Source organism: Populus alba, chromosome 1 (genome assembly GCF_005239225.2).
Source record: "Populus alba chromosome 1, ASM523922v2, whole genome shotgun sequence".
Lineage (NCBI taxonomy): Eukaryota > Viridiplantae > Streptophyta > Magnoliopsida > Malpighiales > Salicaceae > Populus > Populus alba.
The window spans coordinates 25,813,446-25,829,262 of NC_133284.1; the positions used below are offsets into that span (position 1 = coordinate 25,813,446).

General features: G+C 36.4%; 1 protein-coding gene across 3 annotated transcripts; it reads right to left on the reverse strand.

Annotated features, from left to right (window-relative positions):
- Positions 1-3,657: 3,657 nt before the first annotated feature.
- Positions 3,658-14,488, reverse strand: LOC118046973 (la-related protein 1A). Of its 3 annotated transcripts, XM_035056084.2 has the most exons (15): positions 14,031-14,486; positions 13,273-13,344; positions 11,935-12,472; positions 11,553-11,715; positions 10,955-11,045; positions 10,705-10,776; positions 9,576-10,060; positions 7,583-7,652; positions 6,838-6,942; positions 6,432-6,718; positions 6,032-6,175; positions 5,883-5,946; positions 5,275-5,420; positions 4,968-5,072; positions 3,658-4,260 (listed from the first exon to the last, which is right to left on the reverse strand). In XM_035056084.2, exons 1-15 carry the CDS (start codon positions 14,289-14,291, stop codon positions 4,122-4,124), a joined length of 2,742 nt encoding a protein of 913 aa, XP_034911975.1. In that variant the 5' UTR covers positions 14,292-14,486; the 3' UTR covers positions 3,658-4,121. The 3 variants fall into 3 exon arrangements, 2 of the variants coding, with proteins under 2 accessions (XP_034911975.1, XP_034911976.1); XM_035056085.2 differs by lacking the exon at positions 13,273-13,344 and having other exon boundaries at positions 14,031-14,484; XR_004687270.2 differs by lacking the exon at positions 5,275-5,420 and having other exon boundaries at positions 4,122-4,260; positions 14,031-14,488.
- Between the last annotated feature and the right edge of the window lie 1,329 nt (positions 14,489-15,817).

Sequence of the window (15,817 nt, forward strand, 5' to 3'; positions counted from 1 at the left end):
AAAACCAACTTCTAAATCGGATTTTTCCCTCAAAAACTGGATTTAACCGGACTGGTTTGGTGCGGTTTGAACCGGTTTCCGGTCCGGTTCGGTTAATTTTTAACAATAATATTGTAATTCGGTTCGATTGGGTTTTTGGGTCTAAACAGAACCGAACTGAACCGTGAACACCTCTAGCTTGTATGACTGTTTAAAATAAGAGTGAAGTATGGCACAAACGTTTAGGCCATCCAAATTTTGTTGTTTTCTCTCGATTGTTGAATTCTGGTTTGTTGGGAAATAAAAGTCAATTTTCTTCTCATGATGTTATTTTTAATTGTTCTACATGTAAATTAGGCAAGAGTAAAACTCTTCTTTTTCCTTTCTATGACAGTCTTGCTACAAAATGCTTTGATATTATTCATAGTGATGTTTGGGGTCCTACACCAATTATTTCTCATGCTCATTACAAGTACTTTATGATATTTATTAATGATTACAATCAGTTTACTTGGGTGTATTTACTTTGTTTCCAAATCTGACAGTCTTTTCTGTTTTCAAAGTCATTTTTTGCCTATGTTGAGACTCAATTTTCTACTGGTATTAAGGTATTAAGATCTGATTCGGGTGGGGAATATATGTCACATGAATTTCATGATTTTTGACAGCAGAAAGGTATTGTCTTGCATCGTTCCTGTCCATATACATCACAACAAAATAGGGTTATTGAGCATAAAAACCGTAATCTTTTGGATATCATTAGAACCTTATTGATTGAGTCTTCTGTACCATCTAAATTCTGGATTGAAGCCTTGTCTACTGCAGTTTATTTAATCAATCGATTGCCATCACAAGTGTTAAATTTTGATTCCCCATACTATCATCTACATCATAAGTCTCCTAGCTATCATGACTTGCATACTTTTGGTTATGTTTGCTTTGTTCATTTTGCCCTTCTAAGAACGACACAAATTTTCTGCTCAGTCTGGTAAATTGTCTTTTTAGGTTATAGTTTTCTCACAAAAAGTTTTTTGTTATGATCTAAGCTGTAGCAAATTTTGTATTTCTAGAAATGTTGTTTTCTTTTAAAATTAATATTTCTTCCTTACTCTTATTACATCTACCTTTGTTGCTCCTATTCTTCCTCATTTTAAGGACGTGTCATCTTTTGAGCGGTTCAAGCCTTTATTGCTTTCACATCTTCAGGACTTGATTGCCTTGGTTGGTCTTCAAGATTCTTCTCTAGTGGATACTCCTTTGGAGGTGAATGTTAAGTTTCGATGTGATGACGTGGATCTTCTACCTAATCCAACTTTATATCGTCAATTAGTTGACAGCTTGAATTATCTTACTATTACTCGGCTTGATATCTCTTTTACAGTTTAGCAAGTTAGTCAATTTATGTAATCTCCTCGTCATTTATATTTGGTAGCTATTTGTCGCATCATTCGATATCTACTTGGTTCTTCTAGCCGTGGCCTATTCTACCTTGCTGGCTCTGTTATTCGCCTTGTTGCTTTTAGTTATGCTGATTGGGCAGGTTGTCCTGATACGCGTCGCTCTATCATAGGTTGATGTATGTTTCTTGGTGATTCCTTGATATCTTGGAAGAGTAAGAAACAAGATCGTGTTTCCAAATCTTCGACTGAGTTTGAATATAGAGCCATGTTAGTTGCTTGCTATGAGGTTGTTTGGCTTCATGGATTGCTTGCAGAAATTGGATTTCCCCATACTACTCCTACTCTTTTTCATGCCGACAACACGAGTGCTATTCAGATTACTACTAATCCTATTTTTCATGAGCGTATCAAGCATATCAAAGTGGATTGTCATTCTATTCAAGAAGCCATGGATACTCATGTTATTTCTCTTTAACATATCTCCACCGACTTTCAAATAGTTGATGTGTTTACCAAATCAATGACTCGTCAACGCCATCAGTTTCTAGTTGGCAAATTGATGCTTTTTGAACACTCAACATCAATTTAAGAGGGGATGTTAGTATGGTCCTTTCCAGTGGAATCATTTGTTTCCATATACATATGTTATTTATGTCAAGAAAACAACTGTAAATATTTGTGTAATTATAGTGTAATTAGCTTTTTATAATTAGGCCGAGATTTTAGTTAATAGTAGCAAATTTTATGGAATGTAAATCAGAATTCTTCCTATTTAATGATAAGACTATCATAAAAAGAGGTCATTTAGCCAAATTGGCACTTCTTACCCTTACAACACACAATCCATGAACTTTTTATGTCTGGATGAGGCTGGAGGCCTTCCAACACACTCATCATTGGCGTTGCACTTTATTGTTTTTTTTTCCTCTACGTGAAATCCATTTCTATCCCAATTCGCAAATGTTTGCCATTCTATCTAGCTTTGCTTTCTCAGCTTCTTCTTTGTCTTTCACCGCCTCAAGATTGTGTACCTGCAACTCTCCTATACTAGTTAAGCACCCAAAATCAGCTGGCATATGGCCATCTTCACTAAACTAAAGATGCCTTAAGCTCACCAAATTTCTCATTGTTGTAGGAAGCTTTTCAAGTAACCAGCATCCACTGAATCTTAAAGTTTGCAAATGGTAAGAGTTTTGTGATGGATTCTGGAAATGCTTGGACTCCAGTCCTCGAGACATCAAGACATCCACTGAATCTCAAAAGTTTCAGCTTTCCAATTGAAGCCGGTAACTCCGTGATGTCAGAACCCTACAAGTTCAGAGTTCGCAAGCCTTCCGAGTTTCCAAGACTTGCTGAGGACATCAACCCTTGAGAATACCGCAGGCTGTTTTCTGGCACCAAAATCTAGAAATTCTGGTTCATCTCTGAAATAATAAATGAGATTTATAGATGACGAATATACAGGCCGATTCGTCTTCAGCTGAACCAACATCCAAAGTCAAAAGTGTCTGATTTTGAAACCAATAATGCAAGATCAGGCGTCTTGAAACCTGGTATATTCTCAAACTCGTCTCTTTGGACATCTTGGAGTGCAAGAGAGTCATTAAAAAACAAGTCACTTGCATCTTCCTTCCTTTCACAAAGTTCAGTTTTCCTGTAAGCTGAGGAAATCGGTTTACCAAACCTGCGCACCAGCTGCAAGAGTCCCTTCCCCCCTCTAAATAACAAGGTAAGCTTCATAGCTGCCACCTATACATCAAAGGGGCTTGGGGTTTTAGGTTTGGTTTCGAGACAAGGGATCGTCGTGGCAGGCTGGACAACAGAAGGCAGCCTTAGAAGCCAGAGGCTTGGAAAGCAAAAGAGCACTAGGCGTATTATCTTCTTCCTCCCGCCCTAGTAGTGGAGTAGTAGCACAAATTCCATACCATTTTTGAAAATCTTGAGAAAAACATCGAGGTAGAGATGACCAAGGCAAACACAGAAACTTAAATCTCAATGTAGGCAAGATTCGATCACCATAACTTGGTAGCATCACTGTTTTCTACTGACAGCCATTTTCCCTTCTCCTTTAAAAAGCTACATTTCACCTAACACCAAGGATATCTTGGTTTATTTGGGCAAGGATGGATACCGAGCAAGCAACACATCAGATCAGGACAACGACGACATCTCACTGTTACGGGTTTCAATGGCACAATAACTCATTGGAAACCATCATTCTAGTACCAAAAAACTACAGGCAATCACAAAAACTGACAGCATAAATTTCTACTAATCATTTGCCAGACAAGATAAATTTCCAATATCTTATTATTCTTCAATTTTCACAAGGTCACTAACGCAATTTCTACTGTTTTTGTTTTTGTTTTTTTTGTTTTTTTTTTTTTTGTTTTTTGTTTTTTTTTTTTTTTTCAGTTTTCCTTATGTACAAGTTACAACATTGGGGGAATATGAAGCGACAGAGAAAAAAGCACAAGCACCTCCTAAACTTGCAGACAACACCAAAAAGGATATACCCGGGAGCCAGAACCTCAAAAAAGAAAAAAGAAAAAGAAAAAGAAAAACAAAACAAAACCTCAGCAGTCAGCAGCCCTGAGAGGTGCAGATGATTCCCCCAGTATAAAATATACAAAAACCATATTTCCCCAGCAAGCAAACCAAACTCCTGCAGCTAACTTCAATATCCATCTTGTGACTGTCAAAATTGCGAGGATGTTACCAGGAAATGTTCATTGCAGCAGGCTAATGGCCGTCCTTCTTCATGGACCTCTCTTTGGCACGGAAGTCCTCCAAGCTACGGTATTCTTCTCTCAGTAACCTGTCCAATTCTGGATGTTTCTTTGGTTCTTTGTCACCTAGACCACAATAATAGTGGAAGGCCCTAATAGCAGAAAAGCAAGTCTATTAAAGCAAATACTTGTAGCAGCAAAATATACGAGTGGAAATACAAGCATCAAACTCAGAAGAGAATGCAATGCACAAGCTGTTTTTCTGTAATTGCGTTTTCCTTCCACAAGACTTGCAAGAGATGAGAATAGCATACAGCCATACATTCTGCCAATTGTCCTATATTCTACAAATCCAGGCAACTTTAATAAATAAATAGAGCATAGATAAGTTAAAAAACCAATGTTTGTCACTTGGTAATCTTTTATCCTATAGATGTTTCTATGTCTTGAAAAGGAGTCCAACCCATGCCCACCTCCAAATCCTCATCTCAGGAGTTAATTGCTGTTGTTATTGCTCTATTGGGTCAAACATCAGATTATGTTACAGCTTTGCGTTTAACTTTACCATCACAACAAGATTGTATTTTAGGCAATTTTCCCATTTAATCATGTAAGCAAAAAGTGGTCATTTTTAAGCCCATAAAGATCCAGCACAAAATTAAATTAATTTTCATATAATATTTGTTTCTTGCTTTCCTACATTAGCATATTCTACTGAGAGGTTAAGCTTAATCACAACCAGTGTATTTGTGAGATCCACAAAAAATAACATGATGTACAAGATATCCATGCCTTGTGAAGCAGGCAACCTAAAGCACATGCTGTCAGTCAGTTGAAAAGAATATTCAAATAGTATTACCAATATTTTTCGAGGCCATAAATGTTGCCTTTGCAATAGAAGTCAAGGGTGAGGTCTTCAAAGTCCTTGTACAGGTCATCTCTGAACTCCTTCTCCAAACCATAGCTGAAAATGAGAAACATAATTGACAGTAGCAAACAATTAAATAGTAGAATTCATGCCAGAACAAGCACAATTAGTACCTATTACTTTCCCTAAAGTAGGGAAAAGATATATTTGAAGAATGGTAATGGTTGAAAAGAGCAACAAATCTCGGATAGAAGCTCCAGTATTTGAAAATAACAAAAGTATAATTTATCAACAATACCTATAGAACCTGAAAAGGCACTCCATCCCATAATAGTAATTAGCAGAAGCATCTTCAAGAGCAAATTTTCGGAACTCATTATACATAGAAGGGACAAACATGTTTCTAAGGAAGTACGACCAAAACCTATACAGAGTGTTCATTTCCTGCATGGAAAATGATTTAAAAAAAAAATCACAATAATCAAATTACATAATGTTAAGCACACCATTCAAAAATTGGAAACAGGACAAGTAATCCAATTAGGAAAATTAAAAAAAGAAAAAGAAAATTGACTTCAAGACATGCCAAGATGGCTATCTATGTTAGTGATTAAAAAAAATCCCTTGGCTTACCCAAAAGATCCATAACCTTTAATATAAGAATTAACATTAACCAAATAGATCAACACCATGCAATCTAGTGCTTAGAGTATGTTCAACCTGGAAGTATAATTACTTAAATAATAGACAACAAAAATCAGCTAGTGGAATAAGAATGGATGAGATTTAGAAAAAGAAGGATAGGAAGGATCCAACTCCAGCACATCGCATAGTTCTCAAACTAATCTAAAATTATATTTCTCCTCTAGTCAATAAACATTTATATGAGAAATTTAAGAAACACACCTCACTGCAACCTATTCCCATCTTCTTTCTATCATTTAAGCACCGTTTACGATACTTCAGGTACCTAAAAGGGAAGAGAAACAAAACAGGTCAGCAACCTTTAGCTATGAATGCACATATCCCCCCTCCCAAAAATAAAAGACACGTACTTCTGCTGTTTAAAGCCATTTTCTTCTAAGAGTTGATGGCTGGGATGCTGAAATGGTGGAAATGAATTTGGCATGGAACCCACTGGTGGACTGCTGCCTGAGAGCATGCCATGTGGTGAAACACTCAGCTTTGAAGACCTGGGTCTGTGAAGTTAGGATTTAGATGGAAAATATTTAGTCAGGTGACATGGATAAACTTAGCATATTGCAAATAACATCCCAACTCATGAAATTAGTGATCAATGCCTTATTATTCTCTCATCAGAACCTAAAGAAAAATTCTAGAATAGTGCCACCATATATTAATAATGTAGCAAAAATAAATAAATAAATAAACAACAAGAATAAAAAATATGCAGAAAAGAAATAAGAGGCTTAGGCAAGGGCCAGAGTGACTGACCCATGATTTTCAGGAGGTGTAGAACTAAAGAAAAATCCAACTGAATTACTTGGTGGACTTTCTGATATGATTCCAAAATTATTACGACCAGTGCCATGATTCCTAAAGTTGCTGGAGAAGAATCGTTGTGTATGAGATGACTGCTGCTTGGGAAAACCTTTGTTTTGTTTCCTTGTGTGGTTGGAGCTTCCTGACTCTTCATGGACACAGATTGCAGTGGAATTTTCACCAGCCTTTGAATAGCTAGAACTATTCTTTCTACGATTAGATCGCCTTGTTTTTAGCTCCTGCCAGTAAAGAGTCACATTTAAGAATTTTTAGACAAACATTGAGGATTTACAAAGAAAGTGAAAGTGATGTATTGCAACTTAATTAATTAGAAAATGAGTATAACAGAAGCCTCAACCTGCTCATAGAAGTATAAACCATCATTTATTGCTGAAGCAAGCTCAGTTGAAATAGATTTTGATTTATCCCCAGATTTAATAGATTCTTCTCCTGGTCTACTATTCTGCATAGAAAAAGCCCACAAGTTATAAAAAAGTTACCAAATTTATGGTCTGACTCATGCTCATACATGCCTACATAATATATGCCACTCACATGAATACATACATGGAGGCTAAACTATAGCAAAAACCATCATGCAACAAATTGATAACTGAGAACGGAGAAAAAGTAAAAACTATCACTAAAATAAACCTAATTGACCAATATACATCATCATTTCAATTCAGTAATTCAGTTTGACCCAAATGATGCACATGAAGTGAAAAAGGTTGCTGATCACAAGGAGTTGAGATGCAGCTTTCAAACAACTACAACCAGTAAGAATCAAAACTGTGACAATATAATCCATAATTGATTAAAGAACAAAAAGGCATATGCATGGCATATAAAACTCTGAGACAGCAATCAGCTTCCTTTAAAAGAAAAAACACTTAGAAAAAACTCTAAGATGCAACAGAGCACTACAAAAACGGCCAAATTCTCATGTTATCACATTCATATAACTACACAGATATGTCTATAAGTTGCTATGGTCTATGCGGATATTGAACAGTAATAATAATAAAACAAGGAACAAAGATTGCTAAGCACATACAATTATTCTTTCCTAAGAATAAAAACTTGCCAGCAAACAGCTTTACCTGGGTGACAATTACAAGTCTTTGAACATCCTGATCATTGACCACCATCTCATCCTCTTCGTCATCCACCCTGGAAAAAAGAAAAGGCATGGTTTCAAATCATGTGATGTTTGAGGGATTTTGTTTCGTAATAGGAATTCTTGGTGCCTACAATATAGTGCCTTATTGCATGTATCAACAGATGTTTGATGGAAAAAAAAAAAAACCTTTCCTACCTATCCTTTCTCTTCATACGGTATCCTTTTATCCAACAATTGAAACTACCACGTTGTTTTTACTTGCATCTATAAATAAGGTCTGTGAGAGCTAAAAGAATGAAAGTTATTAACAGAACATTATTGTTCTAGTATGACAAAAGGAATTTTCTTCAAACTTCAAGACAGCCTCTGCATATATGCTCAAAGTAATGCAGGCCACATGACTGCCTGGAGAATCTCTTTATTGATATGTGGGAATCTGAGAATTTGACAGTCCAAGAACACATACTGACAGCTCAAATGGTACTCATCTTTAGCTTTTCTACCTCTTATATGGTATGAGAGGTCCAAGGTTCAAACAGTGAGGGAGGCATTGTCAAACAGAGGTGGGAGAAGACCGTGAGGGCCACAGAGGTGGGACCCAGAGGGGACAATGTCTAATATGTTCCAGGGGACTCCATGGACAGGGTCCTTGGAGCTGCACCACCTCAGATAAAAGGGGGACCCATGCACATGGAACTACATATAGTTTTTTTCAAAGGGAAGTTTTGAGTAAGATAGTTTAGCCTTGGTGCTTTGCAGTGAGACTAAGATGTGATACTAATTGGATTGTGAGATGCATCCCTCTTAGGTGCAGTACATCAAGACTCCTAGCAAGGCAATACTAAACTCATAAGAGTGGAACTGTGTGCTAGGTCTATTCTAGTTTCTTATGGGTGGTTGTAAGTTTTGTGCCTTTTGTCCGCTTTTAACCACTAGTTCCTCGTCTAGCCAATCAAGATCCAGGAACCAGCTATACACGTCCTCAAATTCGTGAACTTTCAATTTCCATACTTGATCACCACATTCATCAAATTTCACATGACATCTTTAGCAGTGTCAGTTCTTCCCATTATTTCTTCTACTCTGTTTTCAACTATGTAAAAAAATTGTTCCAAGTGTCTTGAGAAATAGGCAAATTTAGAATCAACATGGCAAGCTCCCAATCCTTATCCTACTTCAACGAAACTAGAAAATGGCTTTGAGAACTTATATTAACTTCACCAACAGCAGCCTGTGATCTCAATTTCCAGTACCTAAATCCCAAAAGCATATCAGACAAATTCGCTAAGCGACTAGATAGCAGGTGTAGAAACCATGTTGAACCCCATCAATCATGTCTGCCTGGAGAAACTTACTATGAGTGAACTAATGGACACCAAATGCATCCAACTTATGCAGCACATGAAATTGCAAGGATAAGGTGGCGTTTACTTTTAGAAACTAAATTTTCATTTCTTCTTTTCATCTTTCTATATTATTTCTCAAGAAAACATGTTCACCAACAATTAATTTTCCGAAGTAGAAAACAAGGATTGCATTCGGATTGTTTCTAAAATAAGGAATGATAGAGAGATTAAATGGCTGCTGAACCATATATGGCACTTGTTTTCTAAAGTGGAGAATGAGGAAAACAACATTTAGTAGTTTTCCAGTTTTCTAAGAAAACAGTAACTGCCAAACATCTATCCACAGTTTTCTATTGTCTCGACAATAATTTTTTAGAAAGCTGGAAAATTCTCCACATGTAAACATGACCTGAATTTTTTACTAGAGCCCAAATTGACATCCACAAAGCTGCCTGAAATAAAATATATGCATGTGAATGTAGCCTTAGGTCTTTAAATATCATAAAGAATATGTTGTATAGAGACCAGTAACTAGTCAACAATTCTTGTAAAACCAAACTTAGCAAGAAAAAAGTGATATAAAACCAAAGATGGAGAGAACCAAACAAATATAAGACCATGCAGTACCTTCTAACTGGAGAACAGCCATCATTCTTGAGTGATTTCTGCTCCAGCTCCAGCTCTTCATCAAGCATAAATGTGTTGGCAAAATCATTAGAAAAATCCGCAAGATTCTGTGCATCTTCCATGCCTTCAGTCACATGATAATTGAGTACTAAAGGCCTAAATCCTTGTGTATTGTTGGGATAGGGAGTGGTATAACAAGCACCAAGATCAGAATCCCCATCAAATCCAGGTTTTCCAGCTTTAAACAAGACAGAGTTCTCATCACCTTCCAGTTTACCAATATCTCCATTTGACAATTTCTTTGCTTCCTTGACTGGAGTGCAAGTAGATAATTCAGCACTTTCTTTGGAGAGACTGCTTGTGCTATCTTCTTCAGCATTCTTTCCAGGTTGGCCCTCGGAAGTCTGAGCTTTCAGTGACATTGCTTGCTGAGAAGAAGCAGGAATCCACTTTGACCAGTAATCACGTTTCCGAATCTTTTCACCCTGTTAATACAATGCCGACCACAATAGGAAGACTATTAGAGCAAAGAAACTAAGAATGAGACTTCATAAGTTGTCAATCTATCCCACAACTCTAGTTAAGCTGTCATAATTATAGATGGCCATAACATTAAGCACTTGAAACTTGTTCATTCGCTATCAGACTCAAGCATCTTAGGCTCCCAAGTTCAAGGTTATCAATGTGGCTCCACTCAATACTAAGCTATAATTAAACAAATACCACACAACATGCGCTCATTCACATAAACAGCTTTCATAACATTTGCCAAAACCCCATCACAAATTTGACTGAAACTGACACAACTAGGAAAAACTTTTAGATACATTTCAAAAGGGCTAAAACCAGATCCCAGGAAAACAGTAAAGAAACCTTTAGAAGGCCACAGAAGTCGAATTGATTAATCATGTAGTCAACATTTTTGGACCATCCAAAGATATCCATCCTTTGAACAATTTAAACAGCTTTTGTCTGGTATGTCAATAAAAAATTAACAGGGAAGAAAATATCCATTTATATGAAATATGAAACACAATCTTGATTGATATACTACAGATCTTATCGCAAAATTCCAGATCCATCCCATCCAGCATGAAACATAAAGTCAATTGGTGAAGAGTATTCAGACCTGCACTTCTATTGAGCCAGAACTCTGCAGCGCATCAAGGATCAATGATATGTCTGTAGTCATTTTCTTAACCTGTGATACAAAATATCACATGCATGAATAAAATAAATTTTCCTTCAACTCTAGATACAAAGGAAGTGGATATGTTGAGTAATATAGCATAATACTTTACATGCAATATTGAATGAAATAAGATTCCCATTTCACACAGCGCTACACATATAAATACCATATAGAATTAAAAAAATACCCTTTTAAATTCAGCAATCGTGGATATGGGAACCCATCCCTGGTCATCCATCAAGGATATTAGATAACGGTCATTCAGCAGATTTTCATCACTGCATAAAGATGTGAAACAGTCAACAAACAATCAAGTTATTGCATGCACAACACAAATTGACCAACTTTTTGTAGCCAGTTCACTATAAGAAGTTCCAAGGGCATATTTTGGTGTTTCCATAGAAAGGCTCGGTTACTACTGCTCAGCATACAAGTGTATGGAAGGACATACAACATTGGCATCCAATGATAATGGTAATAATTATTAAGCCGTAAAAGGACATAATTTTAGGAGTAATTTGTGGTCAGTTGGACTCATATATCCCATATGAACATATCTTTGACGGTCCAGTTTAGGCTAAAGCATCTCTATATAACAAGCAGATCCGCATTCCTTCATAATTGTGTGCACAACAGACAAAATTAATGATGCTGATGCTTCAATAATAAGAAAAGTAGGATGAAGGTCAGTTTCAGCCTCAGAATCCAATTGTGGCAATTTTAACCAGTTAAGTATGTCTGGAGTGAGAGAATCCAGAAGTAAGTCACTTTTTAACATTGCTTACCTGAAATAATACTCTATCTGTCTTATTATGCTAGCCCTCAAAGTTTGTATCTCTTGAGGAAGCATAGGAGCCCCTGGATTGATTGGATATGGAACAAAACGGGGAGGATGAGGTCCCCTAAGAGAGCCTGGAGGTGCAACAGGAATGTAGCATATAGGTGGTCCTGTATCACACATAGAGATCATCTTAGACAGCACATAATTTGACAACAAAAGAGTTAAAAACCCACGGTGAAAAAATGAACTGTACAAGAACAAGATATATCATCTATGCAGAACAGAAAAGCATGTATTACATAAATGAAAGTGAATGTCAAGGTGCGAAAAAACATCTAGCACTAATATCTAGAGTAAAAGCACTTGCATTAAATTAAAACAATTACCAGGGTATGTTGGACCGACCATGAACCCTGGAGGTGAAGCAAAAAAAGGAGGCCTTATCAAATGCCTTGGTCCCATACCCTGTTGCAACACGATGTTATCTCTGGGCCCAAATGCCCGTTGATGATGCCATAATTGATTCAAATGGCCACCAGATTCTTGCCCATTCGGCCTTCGATTTGGAAAGTTAACAGCATAAGCATTGGGATCCCCTCTTGGTGGAGGGTGGACATTAACAGGTGGAACAAAAGGTTGCATAGGGGATGCATCTGATCCAGACTTTACCAAATGATTTTCAACAGGGGGAAAAGGTGGCGGCCCAGGTTGATATGCAAAACCAGAAACAGCAATGTGTGGTGGAGGTACTATAGCAGGGTAAACTGGCGGAATGTGTGGTTGCTGATAAGGGAATGGTGCAGGGAAAGGTGGTGCCCCATTAGGATTGCGCTTAGATCCTGATTTTTGATGTCTTGATGGTGAGTGCTTATTTGAAGAAATTGTGTTTCCAGATCCATGTGATCTCTGCTGCCCAGCCAACCCCTGGACAAACCATAAATAAGGCAAAATGATATTTCACACCCAAATTAAGCACACTAAATAATGTGTTCCCAGAAAGAGAACAATTGACATAAGATGTGAAATAAAATAAACTTCACAAACAAGATGCAGGAAGGGAAAGGATTGATCTTTGAAACTCCATTTTGGTAACAACCATAAAACTTGATGCATTCATGTGTTTGATCCCAAGGCATAGCCAGCTTTCTAACTGTGCTTTTGCAAGCCTAAAAAGATTCCAAGGGAACATCAGAAACCCTGTTTCAGGTCTTATGGAATCATAAAGATATCTGACTATATATTAGATTTATGGAACTCTAGCTCTACTAATTACTTCATAACACCAAACATAATGCATCTTACAGAAAAAAAAGAAAAAAAAGAGGCAAAACACGTGATAATTTTCCAATTTGTTACGTCCCAACACCAAACATAAAACTGCAGTTCATAATTTAGATGGCGTTTCATCTCTAAAATTAGCTACTTAGTTTTTTTCTCAAGACACCAGGTTTTCAAATCCAAATTCTGCAAAACTGAACTTTCTCTTGTTCTCCATTTTTCTTTCTGATGTCAGGATAGAGAAAAGATGGTTTTCAACATTTGTTTCTCTCAATATATATGCTTGTCAATTTATTTTAATTCCAGCAAATCATGTTCCACTTCAGCAAGTAAACACATGATCCTCTCCCGCGAAGAAATATATTGGAAAATGGTGGTAAAAATGCAAATGAACATCATAACCTTCTTTCCACCAAATCAAATTACTATACACCAAAACAAAATACCTCAACACTGACAGCATCAAGGATGCCACTTTGTAAAGTACTTATCAATAGTCCATTCTCAGCACACTGCCACTATTTAATATAGAGATAGCATACATTAATATACAATGCTTTCCTGAAACATTTTGATTACCAATGTTAAATTTACTTCTTTTTAAAGCATGATGCGATTTATTTATTTATGGACAAAAGTGACATCAAATACACATGCATACACAAATAAATTAAAAACAAACCGAAAATCAATGACCCCTCAAGGGTTTTCGTTATTTGTCCATATCTCTCTCAATCCTAAATAAAAAAAATCCAATTAGAATCTGCACAAAAAACCAAAAACATCTTTATATCTTTATTCAAACTAGTTCGAAAGTTCACACTTTTCTCTTAACCTACAGATCTCAATATCATTGATTGATGCCATCTCATGAGATTCTCTTATCCTAAAGCATTTCTACACAAGCTTAACTTATCTCCATAATTTAAAATCCTAATTCTCACTATAATTTTGCAAAATTGACACGAATATCTTACATGAGTTTAAGAGCTTCTTTATTTAATATTAATTTATCAATCCACAGCAAGCTTAAAAGCATTTTAGCACATAATTATAAATTCATTTTCACTCAATTAAAAAAAAAATCAACACTCTTAATAACTTTTTTTCCAATACTTTATTTCTTTCCCTGAAATCAATAAATTAACATTAAATTCACTCATATATTTAACATAATAAATAAATAAATAATAACTAGAAATACCCGAGGCGAAGCTTCCGGTGGCGCAGCCGTATCACCACCAGCAGCCACCGTTACTGTCGGCGGCGGCGGCGGCTTAGAAGCAGAATCAGTGGGTTTCGACCGTTGTTGTTGTTGCTGTTGTTGTTGAGCGTCAGACAAAGCAGGCCAAGACTCGGCGGTGCCCATCACCGGAGCATCAGCGACCACCGGGGTCTTCCACGGCGACTTCGGCCCAACCATACTACTACCCTTTTGATCATCTCCCCTCTCATTCTCCGCCATCACCGCAACACTACTCTCTCTCGCGCGCGCGCGCGCGATCACAGTGATTAAAATCCCTAATTAAAGAGCGTAATGTACAGTGGCAAAATTATAAATTTTGAGAGAATGAGGGGTGAAAAGGGAAGGGGAGGACGAAAGCGAGGGAGTGGAAAGGGAAAAGGGAAAGGGTGGAGAAGACAGGAGCTGTGAGCGTGTGCTGTGTTGTGATTGTATTTTTTTATACAGTGGAGTGGAGAGAGTAAGAAAGAGGAGGCCTTTTATGGCTGTTTCCAGGGTTTTTTGGGGGCGTGTGTCGGAGTGGAGGGAGAGTGGAGCGTGTGCATAGCAATAATTTGGGGTTTGTTGTCTTTTTGCTAAAACGGAACTGTTTGTCGAGTGGCAAGGGAAAGAAAGGGACAGTAAACTGTGTAAAACCCTAATGTAGACAGTTGGAAATGGGCTGAGATGGCTGGGCTATCTGAGTTAGGTTGGGCTGAGATGATCTAGGTTTTAGGATCCTCTATTGCAAGCATAAATGGGCTCTGTAAGCCTGCCAATACAATTTGAAGCCCAAATAACATGCACACACATGGTAGGGAATGTAAATGAGTTTTTTTTTTTTCCTCGTTAATTTCATTTTACCTTCCCAATTGTTGGGATTATTAATTTCAACAAAAAAAAAAATGTTATTTATCAATTACCTTATTAACATTGCATCAAATTTATGAATTTTTGCAATAAGTAAAATGTAATTTAATTAGATACAAAAAAGTTTTAGATAAAATTTATGATATGGATATCTTTAATAAAAATCATATCCATTAGAAAAATAAAACAAAACCTATAAGAGATCAAAAGAATACTAATGTCAGCTTCATATGAGAGAGAGTAAAAAAACAAAGCAATCCTTGTAATTTTTGCCAGAAGATAAGCTATTGGCATTTTAAACCTTTATTACTTCTAAAAATGTTGATATTAGTTTTTTTTTTTTTTTTACAATATTTTGGAATTGAATTTTCATGTCTTTGAACCCATGTTGTGGTGTGTGTGACAATAGCGAAGCCAGAGTTTTTTCAATGAGGAGGCAAATTATTAACAAATACTAAATTATATAGATATGCATTAGAAATCAATTCAAAGCATATATACTAATTCATATCAAGTAAAATTAATTTAAAAATACTTTCAAAATGAAAAAACTTACATTATAATTGTTCTCTTCGATTTTTTATATTTTGAAACTGCTTCATAATAGCTTTATTATCAATTTTATCAAAGATATCTTTCTCTATGTGTACAATCAAACTATCATTCATCCACTTATCTTCCATCCTATTCCACAATCTACTCTTGACAATATGCATAGCAGAAAAAACTCCCTCCACTGTAGCAGTTGCAACTGGTAGAAGTAATGATAATTTGATAAGCATATATACTAATGGAAATAACAAATTCTTCTTTGTTTTTACCATTTTCTCTGCAAGATTAGCAATACCTTCAATACTAGAGAACTCATCATCACCACGTAGATCAATAATATACATATC

Coding starts and splice junctions, on each gene's coding strand:
- LOC118046973 (XM_035056084.2), bottom strand. CDS start 14,291: ATGGCGGAGAATGAGAGGGGAGATGATCAAAAGGGTAGTAGTATGGTT. Junction 13,345..14,030: donor CACCGGAAGCTTCGCCTCGG/GTATTTCTAGTT, acceptor TATATTAAATAG/TGGCAGTGTGCTGAGAATGG. Junction 12,473..13,272: donor TTGATGCTGTCAGTGTTGAG/GTATTTTGTTTT, acceptor TGGTTTGTCCAG/GGGTTGGCTGGGCAGCAGAG.